Consider the following 19,944-nt stretch of genomic DNA (forward strand, 5'->3'; position numbering starts at 1 on the left):
TGACCTCCACGCATACTTGAAGATTTTCCTTTTATAGTATCAGAACTGCAATGTCAAAGGTTTTACCCACTAGTAATAAAAATTAAAACAAATTGGCGCGGTGTCTCACACCTGTAATCCCAGGACTTTGGGAGGCCCAGGTGGGCGGATCACTTGAGGTTGGGAGTTCAAGACCAGCCTGACCAACATGGAGAAGCCCTGTCTCTACTAAAAATATAAAATTAGCCGGGCATGGTGGCATATGCCTGCAATCCTAGCTACTTGGGAGGCTGAGACAAGAGAATCGCTTGAACCCAGGAGGTGGAGGTTGCAGTGAGCTGAGATCATGTCATTGCACTCCAGCCTGGGAGATGAGCGAAACTCCATCTGAAAAAGAAAAAAAAAAAATTAAAACAAATTTTCTGTAATTGATAGGCACATGTCTAAAAGTATGTAAAATATTGATTACACTTGTTGTATTTTAAACTTCTTATCTATAGCATCAAACTTTCTGGGCCTTTGGTTAATGATGAGTGAAATAACTTGGAACCCCTCTAGATTATGATATACCAAGACCATTAACAACTGTGATAGTCTAAAGCCAGGATGAGGTAGGACATCCTGGAAATGGGAAGGTAGACTGGATGAAGATAAAAGAGGAAAAGGAAGTTGTTTAAAAACTGAGTAGTCAGCCAGGCACAGTGGCTAACACCTTTAATTTCAGCACTTTGGGAGGCCAAGGTGGGAGGATTGCTTGAACCCAGGAGTTCAAGACCAGCCTAGACAAAATAGCGAAACTCCATCTGTACCAAAAACACAAAAAAGTAGGCATGGTGGTTTGAGCCTCTAGTTGTAGCTGCTAGGAAGGCTGAGGTGGGAGGATTACTTGAGCCCAGGAGGCTGAGGTTGCAGTGAGCCGAGATCGTGCCAGTGTTACTTCAAACTAGGTGACAGAGTGTAAAAAAAAAAACCTTGAAAAATGGTGAATTTACCAACAGTATCAGTTATTTTTGGCTTAATATGTAAAACCGCACTTTCCTCCACTGTTTATGACACTGAAATTCCACATTTTCTATTTAAAGGTGGCAATCCAAATTTGGTTGCCATTTAAATACTGTCTAGGGAAATACACTTGCATTTTCTTAAATGTTAAATATAGATATTTCTATTACAAGGAGAGTCTGTGAAGTAGAATGTTTTATATTGCTTGGTAACTTTTTTTTTAAAAGGAAAAGATTTGTTTGATCATCTGCACCATAACAAGATTCAACTGCGGTTTTGTGCTTAGTGTGGCTCGTACTGCACTGAAAGATGGTTTCAGATTGTTAGTTTTAAGACTTTTCTTTAAACTGACTTTTATATAAACGTAACATTTAGTATTTATTATCGGTATCTAAAATTTCACCAGTTAAATAAAATATTTCTGAGTACCATTGGTATACCTCAATATTTAATTATATTATTTTTTCAAAGTTAATAGGCACGGAAATACCCTCTGTGTGAATCATGCAATTTTTTCTTACTTTGTACGTGATTTAAAAAACACTACCAAAACCCAAAACCCCTCTCCCTTAAAATTCCTTAATAGGGACATCTTAGACATACCCATCCTTTATAGCTTACCTGCTATTTATTGAAACAGCAGCCAGTCCATCTTTCTATCTTTCACCATTTCATATGTGGTTAGCCTTGGCAGGTTTGCTGCAAATAAATCTGATTGTTGGTTTTAAATTGCATGCCTCACTGAAGCCTTTAGTTATTTGAGCAAAAAAGTGGTAATAACTTCTTATGTGTGATGTATCTTTTGACTGTAACATAATTTTATTCTAGAATCATGAAAACAGTAAAGCGAGGACCTGACTTAATGATACTGAGGAGATTTTTTTTTTTTTCCAATAGTAGAAGTGTTCACTTCAGTTTCTTAGCCAATTTCAATATGGATAATTTGTCTCTTGGCTTGAATGTTGCTTTTGTTTTCCCTTAATTAAAGACCTTTGCTTTTGCAAAAGCTGTAGCATAGTAGCATCAAAATACATAATGTGCTTATTTTCTAAATTCTTATATAACTGTGACATTGACTTATAAAGATGAGTTTTCTGTTTCTATTTTAAAGTTACTTTTTAAATTTTTACTATTTTTTTCTGTATATACAAGACATACATCTATTACTTTAAAGAAAAAATAAAATGTATTATAAAAGACACACAATTTGATAGTTATAAAAAGACTTGTGTTCTTCCCAATATTTTATTTAAAACATGTAATTCTCATGAACATGTTCTACTTTTTCTTCAGACTTACAGATTTTATGTACTGAGAACATTTTAAGAGAACTTTTTAGTTATTACTAGAGAATGAACTTAATTTCATTGTCAAAAACATTTATGTCTTGAAAACAAAGTTTGACTTAAAATTTCAAATTTGTATGGAAACAGTGCAGTGAATTATTTATTAGAACAACATGGCCAAAAATAAACATTACTATTTCAGAGGACCACACTGGATGAGATTTTCAGAAGCATAATGATTAGAGATGCACTTTAAAATACTTATTTCTAAAAGGGATGTTAGGTCAGTAGCATTTTTACAAACATTAAAAAATTGAATAATGATATTATTTCTATTTGCAGATGACATGATCTTTATATGTAGAAAACCACAACAATTCCACACACACACTAAATTTGTTAGAGCTAACAAATGAATTCAGCAAAGTTACAGGATTAAAAATCAACAGATAAAAATCAATAACATTTTTTATATACAAATAAGTACCTAGCTGAAAAAGAATTTAAAAACCACTCCCATTTCCAATAGCATAAAAAATACTTAGGGATAAATTTAACCACGGAGGTGAAAGATTTGTACACTGAAAATTGTAAAACATTGGTGAAAAAAATTGAAGACACAAATATATAGAAAAATATTCCATTACTCGATCAGAAGTATTGTTAAAATATTTATACTACCCAAAGAAATACAGAAATTTAATGCAATAACTATCAACATCCCAGTGGCATCTTCACGAAATAGAAAAATATAATCGTAAAATTTGTATGAAACCACAAAAAAAACCCCAAATAGCCAAAGCAGTACTGAGGGGAAAATGGTAGAAGGCATTACACTTTCTGATTTAAAACTATATTACAAATCTATAGTAATCAAAATAGTATGCTACTGGCCTAACAACAGAAACCTACACCAATAGAACAGAATAGAGAGCCCAGAAGTAAATTCAAACATACATGCTCAAGTAATTTTACACAGGAGTGCTAGGAGGAGACAGGTGGAAAGAGTAATCTCTTCGAAAAAAGTGCTGAGACAGTTGGATTTCTACATGCAAAAGAATGAAATCGTATGTTTATCTTACACCGCACACAAAAATCAACTCAAAATAGGTAAAGACCAAAATGTAACACCTGAAACCATGAAACTTCTAGAAGAGAACATAGGGGGAAAGCTCTTGGACTTTGACCTTGGCAATGATTTTTTGGATAACACACCAAAATCCCAGGCCAAAAGAGATAAAATAAGTACATGGGACCACATCAAACTAAAAAGCTTCTGCACAGGAACGGAAACAATCAACAAAATGAAAAGGCAACTGATAGACTGGGAAAAAATATGTGCAAAGCATATATCTGATAAGGAATTAATATCCAAACTTTATAAATAACTCTTATAACACAATAGGGAGAAAACAACCTGATTAAAAAGTGGGCAAAGGACATGAACAGACATTTCTCCAAAGAAGACATGAAAGTGGCCGACATATATGTATGGAAAAGTGTTTAACATCACTAAGCATCAGGAAATGGAAATTAAAACCACTGTAAGATATCACTTCACTCCTCTTATCAAAAAGACAAGATATAACAAATGTTGGCAAGAGTGTGGAGAAAAGGGAACCCTAGAACATTGCTGTTAGAAATGTAGATGGGTATAGCTGTTATGGAAAATAGTATAACGGTTCTTAAGAAAATTGAAAATAGAACTATATGATCCAAATAAGATAAAATCACCACCTCATAAAGATATCTGCACCCTCGTGTCCATTGCATTATTCACAATAGCCAAGATATGGAAATACCATAAGCATCTGTCCATGAATGAATGGATGAAGAAAACGTGGTATGTCTATAGGCACACACATGTATATACATACAATGGGATATCATTCACCCTTTAAAAAGGAAGGAGATCCTGCCATTTGCCATAACATAGATGGACCTAAAGGACATTATGCTAAGTAAGATGAACCAGACACAGAAAAATATTACATGATCTCACCTACATGTAGAATCTTAATTTTTTAAAAAAAAGGTCAAATATTCAGAGAGAGAGAATAAAACAGTGGTTACCGTGGGCAGAGTCAGGGGAAGGGGCAGGAAATGGGGAGATGTAGGACAAAGGATACGAAGTAGCAGATGTATAGGATGAGTAAGTCTAGGGAATCTAATGTACACGAGGACTACAGTTAACAAAATTGTATTACAGATTCTTTTTAATAAGGAGATTTCAGCTGCTCTTGTCACAAAAATACTATGTGAGATGCTGGGTATGTTAATCGGTCTCGCTATAGTAACCATTGGACTGTCTGTACACATCACATACCATCATGTTGTAAGCCTCAAGGATACACAATACAAGTTATTTTTAAGATAAGGAAAGTAAAATTCTCCTTTTAGCCCAGAAAAATAAAATTAACCCTGCAGGCACAAATATGACATATGCATGACTATATATCCTAAAATTATTAATATTTCACTTAAATTTTCATAATGGTTCATAAGAGATTTTTATGCCTGTGATCAGAGAACATGGGCACTATTATTAAATTATGCATTAAGTAATTACAGACATATTTAAGCACATAAAATTAAGATTTTCTGGGTTTTTTTTGTTGTTGTTGTTGTTTTGTTTGGTTTTTTTCCCCACCATGCTGGTTCAACTCTTGAGCTGTGGAATCAAGCTATTTTTTATTGCAGCCTGATATTTCCACTTTCAACCTATCTGATTTTGGCAAATTATTTGTGTCTAATGAAAGTGAAAGTAATTATAGTACCTATTAATACTTTGTAGACTTGTGGGTAATAAATATCAACTTTACCATTATTATTATAGTTATTGTAATTTTAGCAGTAAAAGACATAACTTTTCTGTATGAGAATTTTACAGAGTCATTTATTCATTACTTATAGGTATTGCAAGACTAGATGTCTTTACGGATGTTAGGTGTTATAATTATGATACTTTTCTAATTACAAGAATAATATATATTCACTTTTTCTACAACATACTTTTCCACCCACTGAACAATATTTTCTAGACAATAATTTATGAATCTACCCACATCTTTTAAACAAAGATATACAACTTTATAATACAGATATAATGACAATTTTAAAAGATCAGTTTATCTACTTATATGCATCTTGGGGTTACATTCTTTGGTTGTCGTTGCCAGAGCACTGCTATACCCGTTGTGTTATTGTTTTTATATGTTTAGATATTTGTAGAAGTATTTCTTTTGACCAGATGTGTATGTTGTTTTGCTGGATCATAGGATACACACATTTAAGCTACAAATTGATAGGCTTAGCAAAGTTTCCTGCCAAACATTTTGGATTGTTTTTCCTCACTACTCATTTATGCAAACCGTTACTAATGCTTGGTGTTATAAGTCTTTTACTGTTTTGCCAATTTTGTAAGTGAAATTTGTTTTTATTATGTTGATTTGCAGTTTAATTATAGGGGACATAAGAGGCTTTTTATATGTATTGGTTATTTACATTTCCTTTGAATTGTCTCTTCACTTCCTTTTTCAATTTTACCCTTTATTGATTTTAGAAGCTCTATATTTGGATATGTTTTATCTTCTCTGTGTGGCAAACATTTTCTCACAGACCATTTCTTCCTTTGCTTATGGTATATTTTCTTATGTAGAACTTTATATCTTCATTTAGTCAGATACATTAGGAATATCTTTGGCAGTTTATGAATTCATATTATTTTTAAATGTTGTAATTTCAAGATTATAAAATAGTCCCTCATATTTTCTTTTAATCGTACAACTTTATACTTCTGTTTTTTCTCTCTTTGGAGTTTATTTTATGTATTTATATGTATTTTCCTGGCCTCTGTGTTTTGTGCTCTTCATTTCTGCTGTGAGGACAGAGTAATGACTCTGCTCTGATAGGCAGTTTGGCAGAATATGACAGATGTGCCACAGAATCCCAGAACTGAAATTTCTGTTCTTGGCCGGGCGCGGTGGCTCAAGCCTGTAATCCCAGCACTTTGGGAGGCCGAGGCGGGTGGATCACGAGGTCAGGAGATCGAGACTATCCTGGCTAACATGGTGAAACCCCGTCTCTACTAAAAATACAAAAAACTAGCCGAGCGTGGTGGCGGGCGCCTGTAGTCTCAGCTACTTGGGAGGCTGAGGCGGGAGAATGGCGTGAACCCGGGAGGCGGAGCTTGCAGTGAGCCGAGATCACGCCACTGCACTCCAGCCTGGGAGACACAGCGAGACTCTGTCTCAAAAAAAAAAAAAAAAAAATTTCTGTTCTTACCAACAACAAGAAGAGAGACAGATTGTGAACTAGCACACAAATGGAGTTTTTTGTGTGTCTATCTCTAACAACATTTGTTGAATAACTACCATTAGCAAAAATATTCATTGAATAAACATCAGGTTCAAGTGTCACATTAAAATATTATAAAAAATAACATTTTATGGTATATTAATGTTGCTTTTGGAGTGAAATTCCTAAAGAACATACATGTAAAATGTTGAGCTCTTCATAAGGAGTGATATGAAGTTTTTTCCCCCCAGATCTCTGAAACTTTTTGCCTTTTAAAAGTAGTGTTCATCTTTTTAATTTCTTCAAATATGCTTGACCCCTCCCCGAGTTCTAGCATTAAAAAATGTGCCGCAAATGCAAAAAAGGATGACTGCTAGGGCATATTTTAGTAGAATTTGAAATAGGTGATGTGAATTTTACTGTACTAAAATCCTAAAGATTCATCCCATTCATTTCTTAGTGAAAAAGTTCAAATTAATGCTTTGTGCCTTCCGATTCAGACCTTTTCTTACCTGATCTTGTCTTGGTTTGTGTTCCAGTCTTCAGGAACCAGTATTACTGTGGACATCGCCGTCATGGGCGAGGCCCACGGCCTCATTACCGACCTCCTGGCAGACCCTTCTCTTCCACCAAACGTGTGCACATCCTTGAGAGCCGTGAGCAACTTGCTCAGCACACAGCTCACCTTCCAGGCCATTCACAAGCCCAGAGTGAATCCCGTCACTTCGCTCAGTGAAAACTATACCTGTTCGGACTCTGAAGAGAGCTCTGAAAAAGACAAGCTTGCTATTCCAAAGGTAGGTAGTAATGACCTACTCCTTAAAGGGTTAAACTATTTTTTTTTTTAATTGTCTTCTAGGCCTCCTTCCTGTCACCTCAACTCCATCTGCAGATTAATATCAATGACTCAGGCAAAATGTGTTGATCATGGTGACAAAAGTAATAAATATTTAAACATAAAGACTTCTGTCCTTATACTTGATAGTTTTCTATACATAGAAAATTTATCTTTTTATGTTACCTCTTTTATTTAATCTTTCATGTTACATGCAAGAAGTTTTTTCTTCTATATGCCAGATGCTTTTCTAAGGTGATAAGGATATTGCAACAACAACAACAAAACAAAAAAAGACATAAATCCTTGCTCCTTTCTAGTGCAGATTCTGTTTAAAATTCGTTGACTCCTAAAACTGAAGGTTCTTTACTCTTCGATTTTCTTGAATGATATACTTCAAAATGCCCTCATGACTTTCCAATACACAATCAGTTTTGAACCCAGAACAGTTTTAGTCAATTATAGATTACTTAAAGTGAAATATGTCCTTAGTGATTTCTATAAACATATATTTTATATGTAAAAGGAAGAAATTACACAAATTTATTCTTTTTACATATATGGTATGAGTTTTACGAAAGTCAATTATAAGAGGATCCTCACTCAGTTTAGATCTCAATATTAATTAAAAATAAGGCATATTAAAGACAAGAAAATCAGAGTGTCAGTGGTCTCTGGTATATTCAGCACAGTTACTTATTTAGTAGACAGTCAGCTATCCCTTGGAGCTGGTGGTCAGTCAGTAACACCTGTGCTTCTGCTGTTGTGCGTCTCTTCTCTCAGGAATGTGATCTTCATAACTTTGTCAATAACATATTTACATAGTTTCCTTCCAATATGCAATTCCCTAATAAAGATATACCTAAGTATAATATGACAGTAAGGAAATGGAGAGAGAGATTAACTGGTTCCTTCAGGTCTCAAAATAGACCTGAGGTCAAAGACAGATTTAAGGCAAGAAACCTGGTATTTAAGAGTGTTTGACTTTTTCTCTTCCAACTGAATTACCTTCTAAGATGCACATTCAGATGTTTAAGAGACACTGGAAACTATTTAATGTCAGAGCTATTCTTAAATCCCAAGTTGACATATAATTCATTTCTCAAAATTTTTTACCTTCTTCGGAAGAGCAGAATGTCTTTGTGAACTATGCCTGTGTGGTAGGTTTATTAGGAGTGATTAGCCATAAACAAAAGTGGGTTGTGGTTCTGTCTATTATGACTGTTGCTGAAGTTATAGAAAAAAGACCTTCAGTTTAACTTTTTTTTTTTTTTTTTAAATTTTTAGATGGAGTCTCACTCTGTTGCTCAGACTAGAGTGCAGTGGCACAATTTTGGCTCACTGCAAGTTGGCCAGGCTGGTCTCAAACTCCTGACCTCAAGTGATCCACCCGCCTCGGCCTCCCAAAGTAGCTGAGGTTTACATGGGATTACAGGCATGAACCACTGCACCCCCTAGTTTAACTTTTAAGGTCAAGACTCACTTTAGAGGGTTGGTGCTCATCCTAGTGATCCCAGACTCTTGTCTCAGTGCAGATGACGCTACATGTCCTGTTTAGGATATGGTGGGAGAAGAAATAAGAAGGGGAACAGCAGGTTGGCCAGCAGGGTCTCCTATTAAGAGGAGTTAACACTGATGACATTACTCATATCTCTGATGTCTAAGTTACATTAATCATAAGAGAAGTGGTGCATTTTGTGAAAGACTTACGTTCTTACACTGAGCTCCTTTCGTTTGTAAATGAAGGTAATAAAGTCAATAATACTTGGGGGTATAGACTGTGGTGCAAGGTGATATAAATTAATTCATGCTCCCAAGCAAGTGACCTTTGAGGAAAAACTTCTCATAATAACTAATATGTGTGTATAGGTTTGTAAATCCTGTTGAATAAATATAACTATAAAATTATCCCAGAGGTAATTGACTCACTCCTATAATCACATATTTGTATAAGCATTGAAATAAAGACCCTAAAAGGTTATTTATTTATTTATTTATTTATTATTTTTGTTTTAGACAGAGTTTTGCTCTTGTCACCCAGGCTGGAGTGCAGTGGTATGATCTCGACTCACTGCAACCTCCGCCTCCCAGGCTCAAGCAATTCTCCTGCCTCAGCCTCCTGAGCAACTGAGATTACAGGCACCCACTACCACACCAAGCTAATTTTTGTATTTTTGGTAGATGAGGTTTCGCCATGTTGTTCAAGCTGGTCTCAAACTCCTGACCTCAGATGATCCACCCACCTTGGCCTCCCCAAGAGTTGCGATTACAGGCGTGAGCCACTGCGCCTGGCTGCTGATTTTTATAATATGCGTTCATTTTGGCCAGATAATCTTTTATTAAATTGCTGAGCACTCAAATTTTAGATAGGTGATATTCAACCAATATAATTTAGTCAATTCACTTCTAATGAAAACCTCATTTTCTTCTATTACATTACATAAAATTTAAGAGATATAAAATATGCTTGGTAATGAAGTCAAGTCTCTTTCCTAGCGCCTGAGAAGGAGTTTGCCCCCTGGCTTGTTGAGACGAGTTTCTTCCACTTGGACCACCACCACCTCGGCCACAGGTCTACCTACCTTGGAGCCTGCACCAGTACGGAGAGACCGCAGCACCAGCATCAAACTGCAGGAAGCACCTTCATCCAGGTGGCATACGGCTCCTGCTGGTTTAATGTCTCTTAGAGAAGTTACTTACCAAAAATGAGTTGTAAATTACAAGAGAAGGAAGGCTAACCCATTACATTTGGTTGGAGGTCAGCTTTGAACATGGAAAGGGTACATGGTTTAAATGCAGAGCAGTATAGGGGTTAACATCAGATAATTAGGTTTAACATCTGTTGTGTGACCCTAAATATAAGTGGAAAGCATGACCTGATGTGATCTCTGCCATTGTGACCTTAGAGGGGAAGGGTTAAGCTCCAGGGCAAAGGTAGGTAATTTTATCTACATTGAGATTCATACTGGGATCCTTAAATCAAAAGTGTCTAACTTGACATTTGCAATTGATATGACATGCCCCTAGCCCAGTCACTAGCCTCCCCCAAGACCAGCTGTCTTAGCTTTGTGCAAAAGACAAAAGAGCACATCAAAAGCAGATCATCCTAAGAACACCTAGATAAGTGCAAACATTTGGTAATTTAAACTTTTCTGAGGATATTAATTCTAATTTTTCAAAGCAACTTAAAAGACAGAATTACCAAAACTAAAGAAAAGGTTATATTAACATGTAAAAAGAATTTTGAAGAAAATAGCTAAGGAAAGTGCATTTAGAAGGAGATACTGTGTCCTTTTCTATTTAGAATAAAAATATTGTACTTATCACACTTTATTCAAATCCATTAATTGTGAGACCATTTACCATATGATTTCAGGTTTTTAAAGCACATATATCAGTTTTATCAATAACCTAATGAATGAAAAATATCCACATTTATGTCGTATTACATGATAGCAATATCAGAAGTAATTTTCTCCTGATCCTTAGTCTGGGATATAAATAAACCACCATACTGAAACTAATAGAAATATTTCAGATTATAAGAATTTAATGACTGCTGACTTCTCTTTTTTGATTAAAATTTTTTAATTGGTTTCTTCCATATTATTTGTATTCTAAAAAATCTGTAGAATTGGAAGCAAACTCGGCCGGGCTTGGTGGTTCACGCCTGTAATCCTAGCCCTTTGGGAGGCCGAGGTGGGCGGATCACGGGGTCAGGAGATCGAGACCATCCTGGCCAACATGGTGAAACTCCGTCTCTACTAAAAATACAAAAATTAGCCAGGCGTGGTGGCGGGCATCTGTAGTCCCAGCTACTTGGGAGACTGAGGCAGGAGAATGGCACGAACCCGGGAGGTGGAGCTTGCAGTGAGCCCAGATCGCACCACTGCACTCCAGCCTGGGCAACACAGCAAGACTCCATCTCAAAAAAAAAAAAAAAAAAAAAAAAAGAATTGGAAGCAAACTCAAATGTCATTATATATTTTATATGTCAGTAAAATTCCACTCCATCCTATTACCTGGACTTTTGTAAAACTTGTAAACACAAGAAGAGATTATGCAGTGTTTCATGAAAATTTCTTGAAATTTGAAATTAGAAGTCAATGGTAATATTTTTCTCTAAAAATATTGATCATTGACAATTGCTACAGCAGCAAATACTGATAAATGTTAATAGTATTACTGTTAACTATTGCTTAATAAAGTGAATTACGTTTTCAGTGTGTATCATTAGAGTCTGCCTATTCTGCCAATGCACCTTGCTGTTTCCTGTCATAGCATAGGTAGTGCTTCATGATTTCCTTCCCATAGAATGACTATCAAAAATCCACTCATGCCTTGTCAAATGTCTTTCTTTCTGTTATTCTTTGTTACTTCTAGTCAAATCCTATTTCCCCTGCTTTTCTCTTCTCTTAGTCAATTAGATGAACTTGAGGGTTTAAATTGAAATCATGACAAGGAAAAAAGTTCCAAGAACTTTTAAGAACTTAACGCCCGAGGATCTTGTCATTCTTCTTTGTAAAATGGATACATCCAAATATTTACAATAGAGATAAGGAGTAGCATATGATTCCATTCATTCTCATTCTCTCATTCCTAAAAATACTCATAGATGTCTTGCCTGGGTATACGTTTTCCTCACTGCCTGATATACTATCTCATAATCTCACTGTCCTGTGAAAAGTACTGATGTAAAATCTGAAAGCAATATAATTTCTTCATCATTGTGAAGAAAGGAAATTCATTCTGAATAGAATTTGATCCCTTTAAGGAAAAACCATTTATAAGTAAGTGGCAGTAGTACCACCACTAAATACAGCTAGTTTTGGCTTGATCATAAATCAAAGTTAAAACCTTCTTTTGAGTTTTAGCCCTGAAATTTCTTCCCTTTTAGCCCTTTTATTTATTCCTTCCCATATCTGTTCATTTATTGGGTCTCTTTGAGGACTACATTGATCAAAAGAAGAATAAGAGTGAGAAATAAAAATTAGGAACACAACTTATATTCCTTTATATATACAGCTGGATAATTTACTCTGGGTAATTTTAAATACAGTCTTGTAGAAGGCACACTGGACTGAGAATCTGAAGGGTCTGGGCCCTACTACTTAGAAATGTACTGTGTTCTTAGAGGCAAGTCATTAGCCTGCCAGAGTCTCTGTACCCAATTACAAGGAGTCATTAGGAAAAAGGGGAGCTTGGACATAATTGGAGGAGTAAATTAGATGGAAGAATACAAGTAGGTGCTTTAAAAAATAGGCTTTAGAGAAATAGAAAAAGCTGAAATACATCAGAGCCTAAATCATTCCAAGTTGACCTTGGAATTGACCCTTGCCTGTATATTCAGGCAAAAAGAAAGCAGTAAACTTGGCAAAAGAGACAGTTACCTGATCAGACTTTAAGGACTTAGAATGGAGTCATTGTGGGGATAATAAGAGCATAAGACCACCTTTGGGAAGAAGATTGAGATCTTCCATCACAGGCACATAGATAATTTTCCTCTGCTGTGCCAGCATGAGGAAACCATGTAAAGCCTTTCCTAAGCTGTTCTCCTTTACAGAATCCAAATATTTCATATTCATGAAATTTAAACAGGAATCCGGAAATAAAGAACAACGATGAAAAGCTGAAAACTGTAAGGGTCTCACAAAGCAATATATGAAAGCACCTGTAAACTATAATGCATTTATGTATAATATAATACATTGATTTATTGTATTAATAGTAAAATACAATTATTGTATTAAGAATATGATATGACTAGGATGTTATTTATCTTGAGTTCATTAAATCTGCATTTATTAAGGATACTCTAATGTATTTTGCAAACTTTAAAATGAACACATTTTAAATATTTTTATTTGAAAAAATAGTAAATTGTTGAGATAGCCTTCATAATATATCTTTCTGATATATTAAAACATTCAGTTACTGTAAGGCATTGTCTTTAAAAAGTCTACTTAGAAAAGTAAAAGTAATAACCTATTCACTGTATTATGTAATGAGAACTGCAAACATTTAGGCCACATATACATTATATAATAGTTGTTCACAGTAATCAGTCAGTCAATCCAGCAAAATAAATTAAAAGGGACCAGCACCACCAGAAAATAGTCAGTGTTGTAATCTGTTTCAGATCCAAAGTTTCTTTCATCTCATTATTTCCTAACTACCAAGAACTTGTGAAATACGTAGGATGTGCTTTCTGAGAAGGATGTCAAACAAATATTTTTATGCCTTACTCAATTGCATTTTATAATTGCTGAAGGTCATACCACATTTCAAATGTCCTCATATATGGAAAACTGCTATTAGAAGTGGGGAGAAAAGATGAAGTTTTAAAATACCTGGGTCAATAGTTGAAGAAAAAATCTCTCTGAAATGGAAAAAAAAAAAATTGAGATAAGAAGTGTCAGAGTGTCAAACTGACCTCAACATAAATTACAGATCTTACCCATTGCTGAATTTACTAGTAATCAAAGGATACAGACAATAGTAAGACTCATGCTTAGCATGCTTTCCTTTGAGAGGTCTATTAGTGCAATTTTCTGAAAGTCCCTTTATTCCACATTAGCACATTTTCTGGTTTGGATTTAGCAGTCAGGGTTCTAAGCAATGCATGCATAATATTACTTGCACAGAGGGAACCATTTCAGCTCTGGAACCTCTCCAAATTCTACCGTATTAATTATAAACTTATATGGCAATCTCCATGCATCCGTGAGCCCACAATTCTATGGATTTTAGGTGTTTTACGATAAGCCACCCAGACAGACCAGGCACATCTTGGTTACATTGCCAATCTAAGATTGTCAAAAGATCAAATTGTCAAATTCTATTTATGTAAATTATAGATTGTACCCAGTACCAAATTTACTAGTGCTTGAAAGGACACAGGTGTTAGCAAACATAGACCAAGCACTTTTCCCTTGGAGCAGTCCAAGATTGCCAACACGACTTTCGAAATTCCCTTCTCTCCCAAGTTAGGATGGAGTCTATTTCAGATTCAACGTGTATAAATTTTGAGCAACACATACAGAGAAATTTTGTCTTGGAATACCTCCAAAATTTATAGCCCATGAATTGCATGACTTACATAACATTCTCTAGCTCAGTTTTCCATGAATCTATTAATTCCACATTTATTTACAATAAGCAACCTAGGCAGACCAAGTATATCCTGGTAAATGCATTTGCTAGATGAAGATTCTGCATTACCTTTCACCTAGTACATATCATCAGTATGGTTAGCATCAGCTCCATTGTTGGCATGTCCCTTTTGACAAATTCCCTTTTTACAAGGGAATTTGACTAGATAATCACTTTTTTCCTAGGTTATCACCAGTAAAGAGAAATCATAAGCTAAAGGCCTGCTGCTAATCATTTCCGTCACAAGGAAATAATGCAAAAAAAATTATTTTTGAATGATTTCATGGTCATTCAGTTTTTGAATACAAATCCACCAAAAATAATAGAGTACTGAAGTAAGCATTATGACATTTACAGCTTATGTAAATTCACCCGCATCTTAACCAGTTAATCTGCAAGCCTCTTTTAGAAAATCTGTGAGGAATGCAATTTTAGAGTACAGTCAGAAGGTGTTTAATTTTTATTAATTGGATAATAAGAGGTTATCTTTCCTCTTTGTTAACCCAGTATGGTTGATGAGTAACTGCTATATCCCTGCAACAGAGATTGTTTTTACATAATCTGTTTCATCACTGAGAAGTACAGTGGTTCTGTCACTGAACCTGAACCGATACTCAGATTGGAAAATCTATTACAGAAATGATGGTTGGGTTCTGGCAAGACTGGCCCAATAACTGATGAATAATTTCTTTTATTTTCTTTTAATTCTCTCTTGTCGGTGCTGTTAGTCCTGATTCTTGGAATAATCCAGTGATGATGACCCTCACCAAAAGCAGATCCTTTACTTCGTCCTATGCTATTTCTGCAGCTAACCATGTAAAGGCTAAAAAGCAAAGTCGACCAGGTAAGTAACTTAACTGGAGAAGGATTCATACTGTAAGTGTGGAGTCATAGAGCAAACCAGACCATAAGTGTTGAAATATTCTGAGGGTGCCCTGTATTCAGTTATGTTTGGTTTGTCTGTTCTAATAACCAATTAGTTATTTTTTTAAAGCCTCAATAACCAATTATTTAAATTTCTACCTTATGTGATACAGATTCCTTCAAAGTTGTTGTATCAGATTTCCTATCTTGAACTAATTAGATGCACAGGAAATCACTTTTACCATCAAGGATCATCTCTGGTAGCATCATCTCATGATAGAAATTCCAATTTTTTAGTGTCTATTAAAATTGTTTTTCAGGAGTATGATATATGACTTCAAGGAAGTGCTTCATTTACTACACATGAACTCTGATAAGGAATTGAGATATCAAAATTAAGAATAATAAAGCTTTAGATAGGAACATGAAATGATATTGGGGAAGACTACCTCATTTGTTCAGGGTTCTTGCTCACCCAAACCTGTAATAGGAGTTTTTGTGAGACTCTGTCTCTGAATTGCCTTTCCCCTAGAAGCCCAATTAAGAATCTGGGATGTTTCCTCTGACCTTTCCTTTTTGGAATCACAGTTTCACTTCTCAGTATTACAGAAAATATCAATGAGATTTTCAGTAACTTCCTTAGTTTCTTAATCTACTGCCTTTAGCAGTTTAGGAGTTCATCAAATGGTTAAAAGTAAAACTGCCCACTTCCCACTGAGGTATGAAACATTCAAGTTCTGGCTGCCATGGCAACCCCAAACTCCAATTTTTATGTCATCAGCCTCATGACATTGCTAAAAGCTCTGCTGGCTTGCCTCCCGAATAGCTGCACCCCTCTGTCTGGATCCTTCACTTCTTACTCCATGCCAATAGTCAGTAAATCGTGCTATGAAGGGAAGAACAGTTTACAAGATTTGGGCTCACCTTTCTGAGGTTCTCCTCTTTATGGGAATCTAGTCCCTCAGCATTGTGTGCTCTGCCTCGATAACTTTTTTGTATCATTTTATTGGAATTACATCAGTAAAAGAGATCATTAAGCTAATCTACTTTTCCAACAACTAATCTGGTCCTCTCTGCTCTTTAGAAATGTTCATTAAATTTTGCCACTTAGAAGTTATTAATGACCTGCTAATAAAATTGAGCTTTCACCAGGGCCAGGCAATGTAGGATAATGTAGGCAAATACTTTTAAATTGAGATATTCCTGAAGGCAAATGCGGATTAGCTCAGTACTAAGAAGAATCATCTGGGACTCCAACAAGGTGGAGAAACTGCATTTGAGAATTCCACATTAAACCCAAGAGTCTTAAAGGAGCGCTAAAGTGGTTTTAGGTATGTAAGGCCCCCTGGCTCCCTACAAAAATATATACAGATACTTTTGGAAGGGAAGCATCACCAGTTAAGGGCCATGAGATTTTATCAGATCAGATTCAAACATAGAGCTTACAACCAGGATCACTAATTGCACAAAGAAACACCATGAGTTTGAGTTAACAGAAACAAAAATACAACTTTCTAGATCTGTAAAAGGATGAAAATATTTAAATTAAAATTTAATTCAAAAATTTACATATTTAAGGAAAAATAATAGCAATGAGAAAAGACGTAACTGCAGAGCAGCTAAATATAACTTTTGGAAATGTAGTCAAGGAAATATTAAATAGCATAGTAGACTACTGAATTAGTAAACTGGGTAGAGAATGATCTGAAGAAGTTATCCAGAAAGCAATACAGATGAAAAATTGGAGAATATAATAGATTTTAGGAGATACAGAAAAATTAGAGAGTCTAATATACATGATATGTGTAATCAGAGTTTTAGTAGCAAATAGAAGACCAAAAATACTTAGGAGAAGCCTAGTAAATGGAAAGAAACTCACACGTAGATACAAAATAGTGAAACTACACAACACCAAAGATACACACACACAAAAATCCTAAAGTCTACCAGAGAAAAGACAAATTTCCTTTTCAGGAAAGGCGGTCAGGCTGAGAGCAGAACTGTCAGAAATACTAGGAGTCAGAACACAGTAGAATATTTTCTTCAAAGCTCTGAAACAATATGATAACCTAAAGTTTTGTGCCTGGCAGTTTCATCTTACAAGAATAGGAGCGAACTAAAGACAATTTGAAAGAAGTCAAAACTTTACGATCTGCCAAATCTTTACTAAAGGAATTTATGATGGATATATTCTAGAAAGAAGCGGAAGAAGAGAAAGTTTGGGATCTAATAAAAATGTTAAACAAATCTGAAAACCATGAGTCAATCCAAACAAACATTAAATTCATAAATAATAGTATTTCCAGATTTGTGAATAGCTTTTATAAGATTTTTTAAGGACAGAACTAAAATTTCAGACAGTAATAATATGTAATTCAAGAGATGAAATATAAATTTAAGTGTTCTAAATCTATGAGTAGCTCAGAAAGGGGGTTCACATGAGAAAACTGAGGAACAAGAAGGTTAAGTAATTTGCTTTCTCTAGGTCATACAATGAATCCGAATACTTTCTTTTGTCCTAATGACTTCATACTAGAAACAAATGAGGATGACAAATTGTCATAATTTAAGGTTAGGATTTTTTTTGGTTCTGACTTTGGGTAGGTGTAAGATAATAGAAGGATTTGGTTTTCTCTCCCTGTTTCTTTGGTTTAGTAATATAAAAATTATTGAATAACCAGCATGATAAGATCAAGAAGCTGAAAGTTATGATTAGGCAGACACTGGAAATAACAGAGCAAATGATGCAACAGCCTCATATTCCTGTGTCCTGATCCCCAGTTGGTATGACTGCACTTTAGAAGAAAGAGCAAAGTGTAAAAGGAAAGGAATGTTCACATAAGATACCACATGTGTGGTAGGAATGAGAGCCACAGCCATAGCAAGAGTGCCCTTCCATTCTTGCCATCAAGTGCATAAGACATTTCCATCATGATCATTTTGGAGTGGATTTTGCATTGTGGCATCTTTAGACAGCTGTCACAGCACAGCTAAAAGTTTATAAAATAACCTATATCCCAGGCATGCTGAATCTAACTGATTAAATTCCTAAAGGTCTGCCAAAAGAGACAAAAACATCTATCAAGAATCAGAGAGCCGAAAAGAGATTACAACTCTATCCTAATCAGATAGGCCCTTCTGCTTTAAAATCCTTGCTTCCCTGTTTGGGTTGTTGATGGAGCTAAGTAGTTGTGACATGTTTGATGCAGTTGACTGTGATGCATCCTGGTCTTCCATAAACTCCATGGAAAGAAGCTGGGAAGAGCCCCCTCGTGGCAAAGAGTGTAAGCAAATGGAATCAAATGAAATGTGAAGAGAGTCTGAGGAAACACGTAAGAGCAATAGGCAATGAGGTGGAGAGAAAGCGAGTATGAAGTAAGAAGAGACATACAGAAAGATAAATACCCTGTTTCCAGAGAGGGCTAATGAAATCTGTTCTTTGCGCAAATCAAGTAAACAGAGTGTCCTTTAGTTCAGTCAATGTTAATTTTAAATAACTGAAACACAAATTATTATGCAGTTACTAATATAAAATAAATGAATGAAATCACATAGGACTCCTTTAATTGAAGCTTAAAAGCAGGAGATTCAAATATAATTTGTATTTTCAATTTTGCTCCTCTAGTATGAGTCACTGACATTATGGAGCTACCATGATACCATTCTGCTTTAAAAATTCCTTGAATTTATAGTTACTGTATTTGCAGTAGTCCTTTCCCGGATTCTTGTAAGTTTGGCTGCTGATTGCAGTGATAACAGATATCTCTACACCTATAATCTAGACTGTTTTTCTTATACAAAATTTGAAAATATAGAGAACTTTAATTACGGTATTCTGATTCTTTTTCTTTGGCATTCTCTTTAGATGCAATTTCTGCTTTGGAAAAAATATTCAGGCTGTCCATTTTCATCTGGGCATGGAAAAAAAAGATGTCTTTATCAGACAAGCTGGTTCCTTTTTTGTTCCATTAAAATTAAACTGAGAGAGTTTTATAGCACAAAACAGATGGATTCACTTAAATAATTCCCCTGCAGTATTGTTTATTTTCTCTCTTTGATTGCCCAAAATTCCTTGTGTCCTGACACACATTTTCTCATGCTCTCAGGAACAAGGAATTAAAGGCCGAATTACTCAAAGGAGTTGGCATTTTAGACTTTATTTTTAAAATTATATTTTTAATTTTTTGTTTTTAAGTGTTTTGATTTTAAGTATTTCATATTAGGACAGTTTGAATCATTCAAAAATTTATGTTTCATGAGCTATGTCTTCTTCCTGGAATCTGCTAAAATTACTCAAATATAAAGTGAAGATAAACATTAATATATTTGAGAGAATGCATGTTTATGTGAATCTCTTCAGTCATGTGTGAGTGTGTAAATGTGTGAGTGTGCGATGTAAAATTAGATGAGATTTTCAAAGGTTCTAACAGTCATCCCTCTAACTTTAGACATGATTACATTGAAAGCATTTTAGAAAATTTGTTTTTGAAGACTTCCAAAGGTTATTCCTCCCAGTTCCTTAGATTGTCC

The 19,944-nt window shown here is 35.1% G+C and overlaps 1 protein-coding gene across 1 annotated transcript in view; it reads left to right on the forward strand.

Annotated features, from left to right (window-relative positions):
• The window catches only part of PDE3A (phosphodiesterase 3A), a 302,847-nt gene that overhangs the window by 236,637 nt on the left and 46,266 nt on the right, over positions 1–19,944 (forward strand). The window contains exons 3-5 of the mRNA XM_025403467.1: positions 7,103–7,360; positions 9,895–10,049; positions 15,279–15,394. Of these exons, the coding sequence (XP_025259252.1) occupies positions 7,103–7,360; positions 9,895–10,049; positions 15,279–15,394 (529 nt within the window). The remainder of the gene's footprint in view (positions 1–7,102; positions 7,361–9,894; positions 10,050–15,278; positions 15,395–19,944) is intronic.

This window comes from Theropithecus gelada, chromosome 11 (assembly GCF_003255815.1).
Source record: "Theropithecus gelada isolate Dixy chromosome 11, Tgel_1.0, whole genome shotgun sequence".
Lineage (NCBI taxonomy): Eukaryota > Metazoa > Chordata > Mammalia > Primates > Cercopithecidae > Theropithecus > Theropithecus gelada.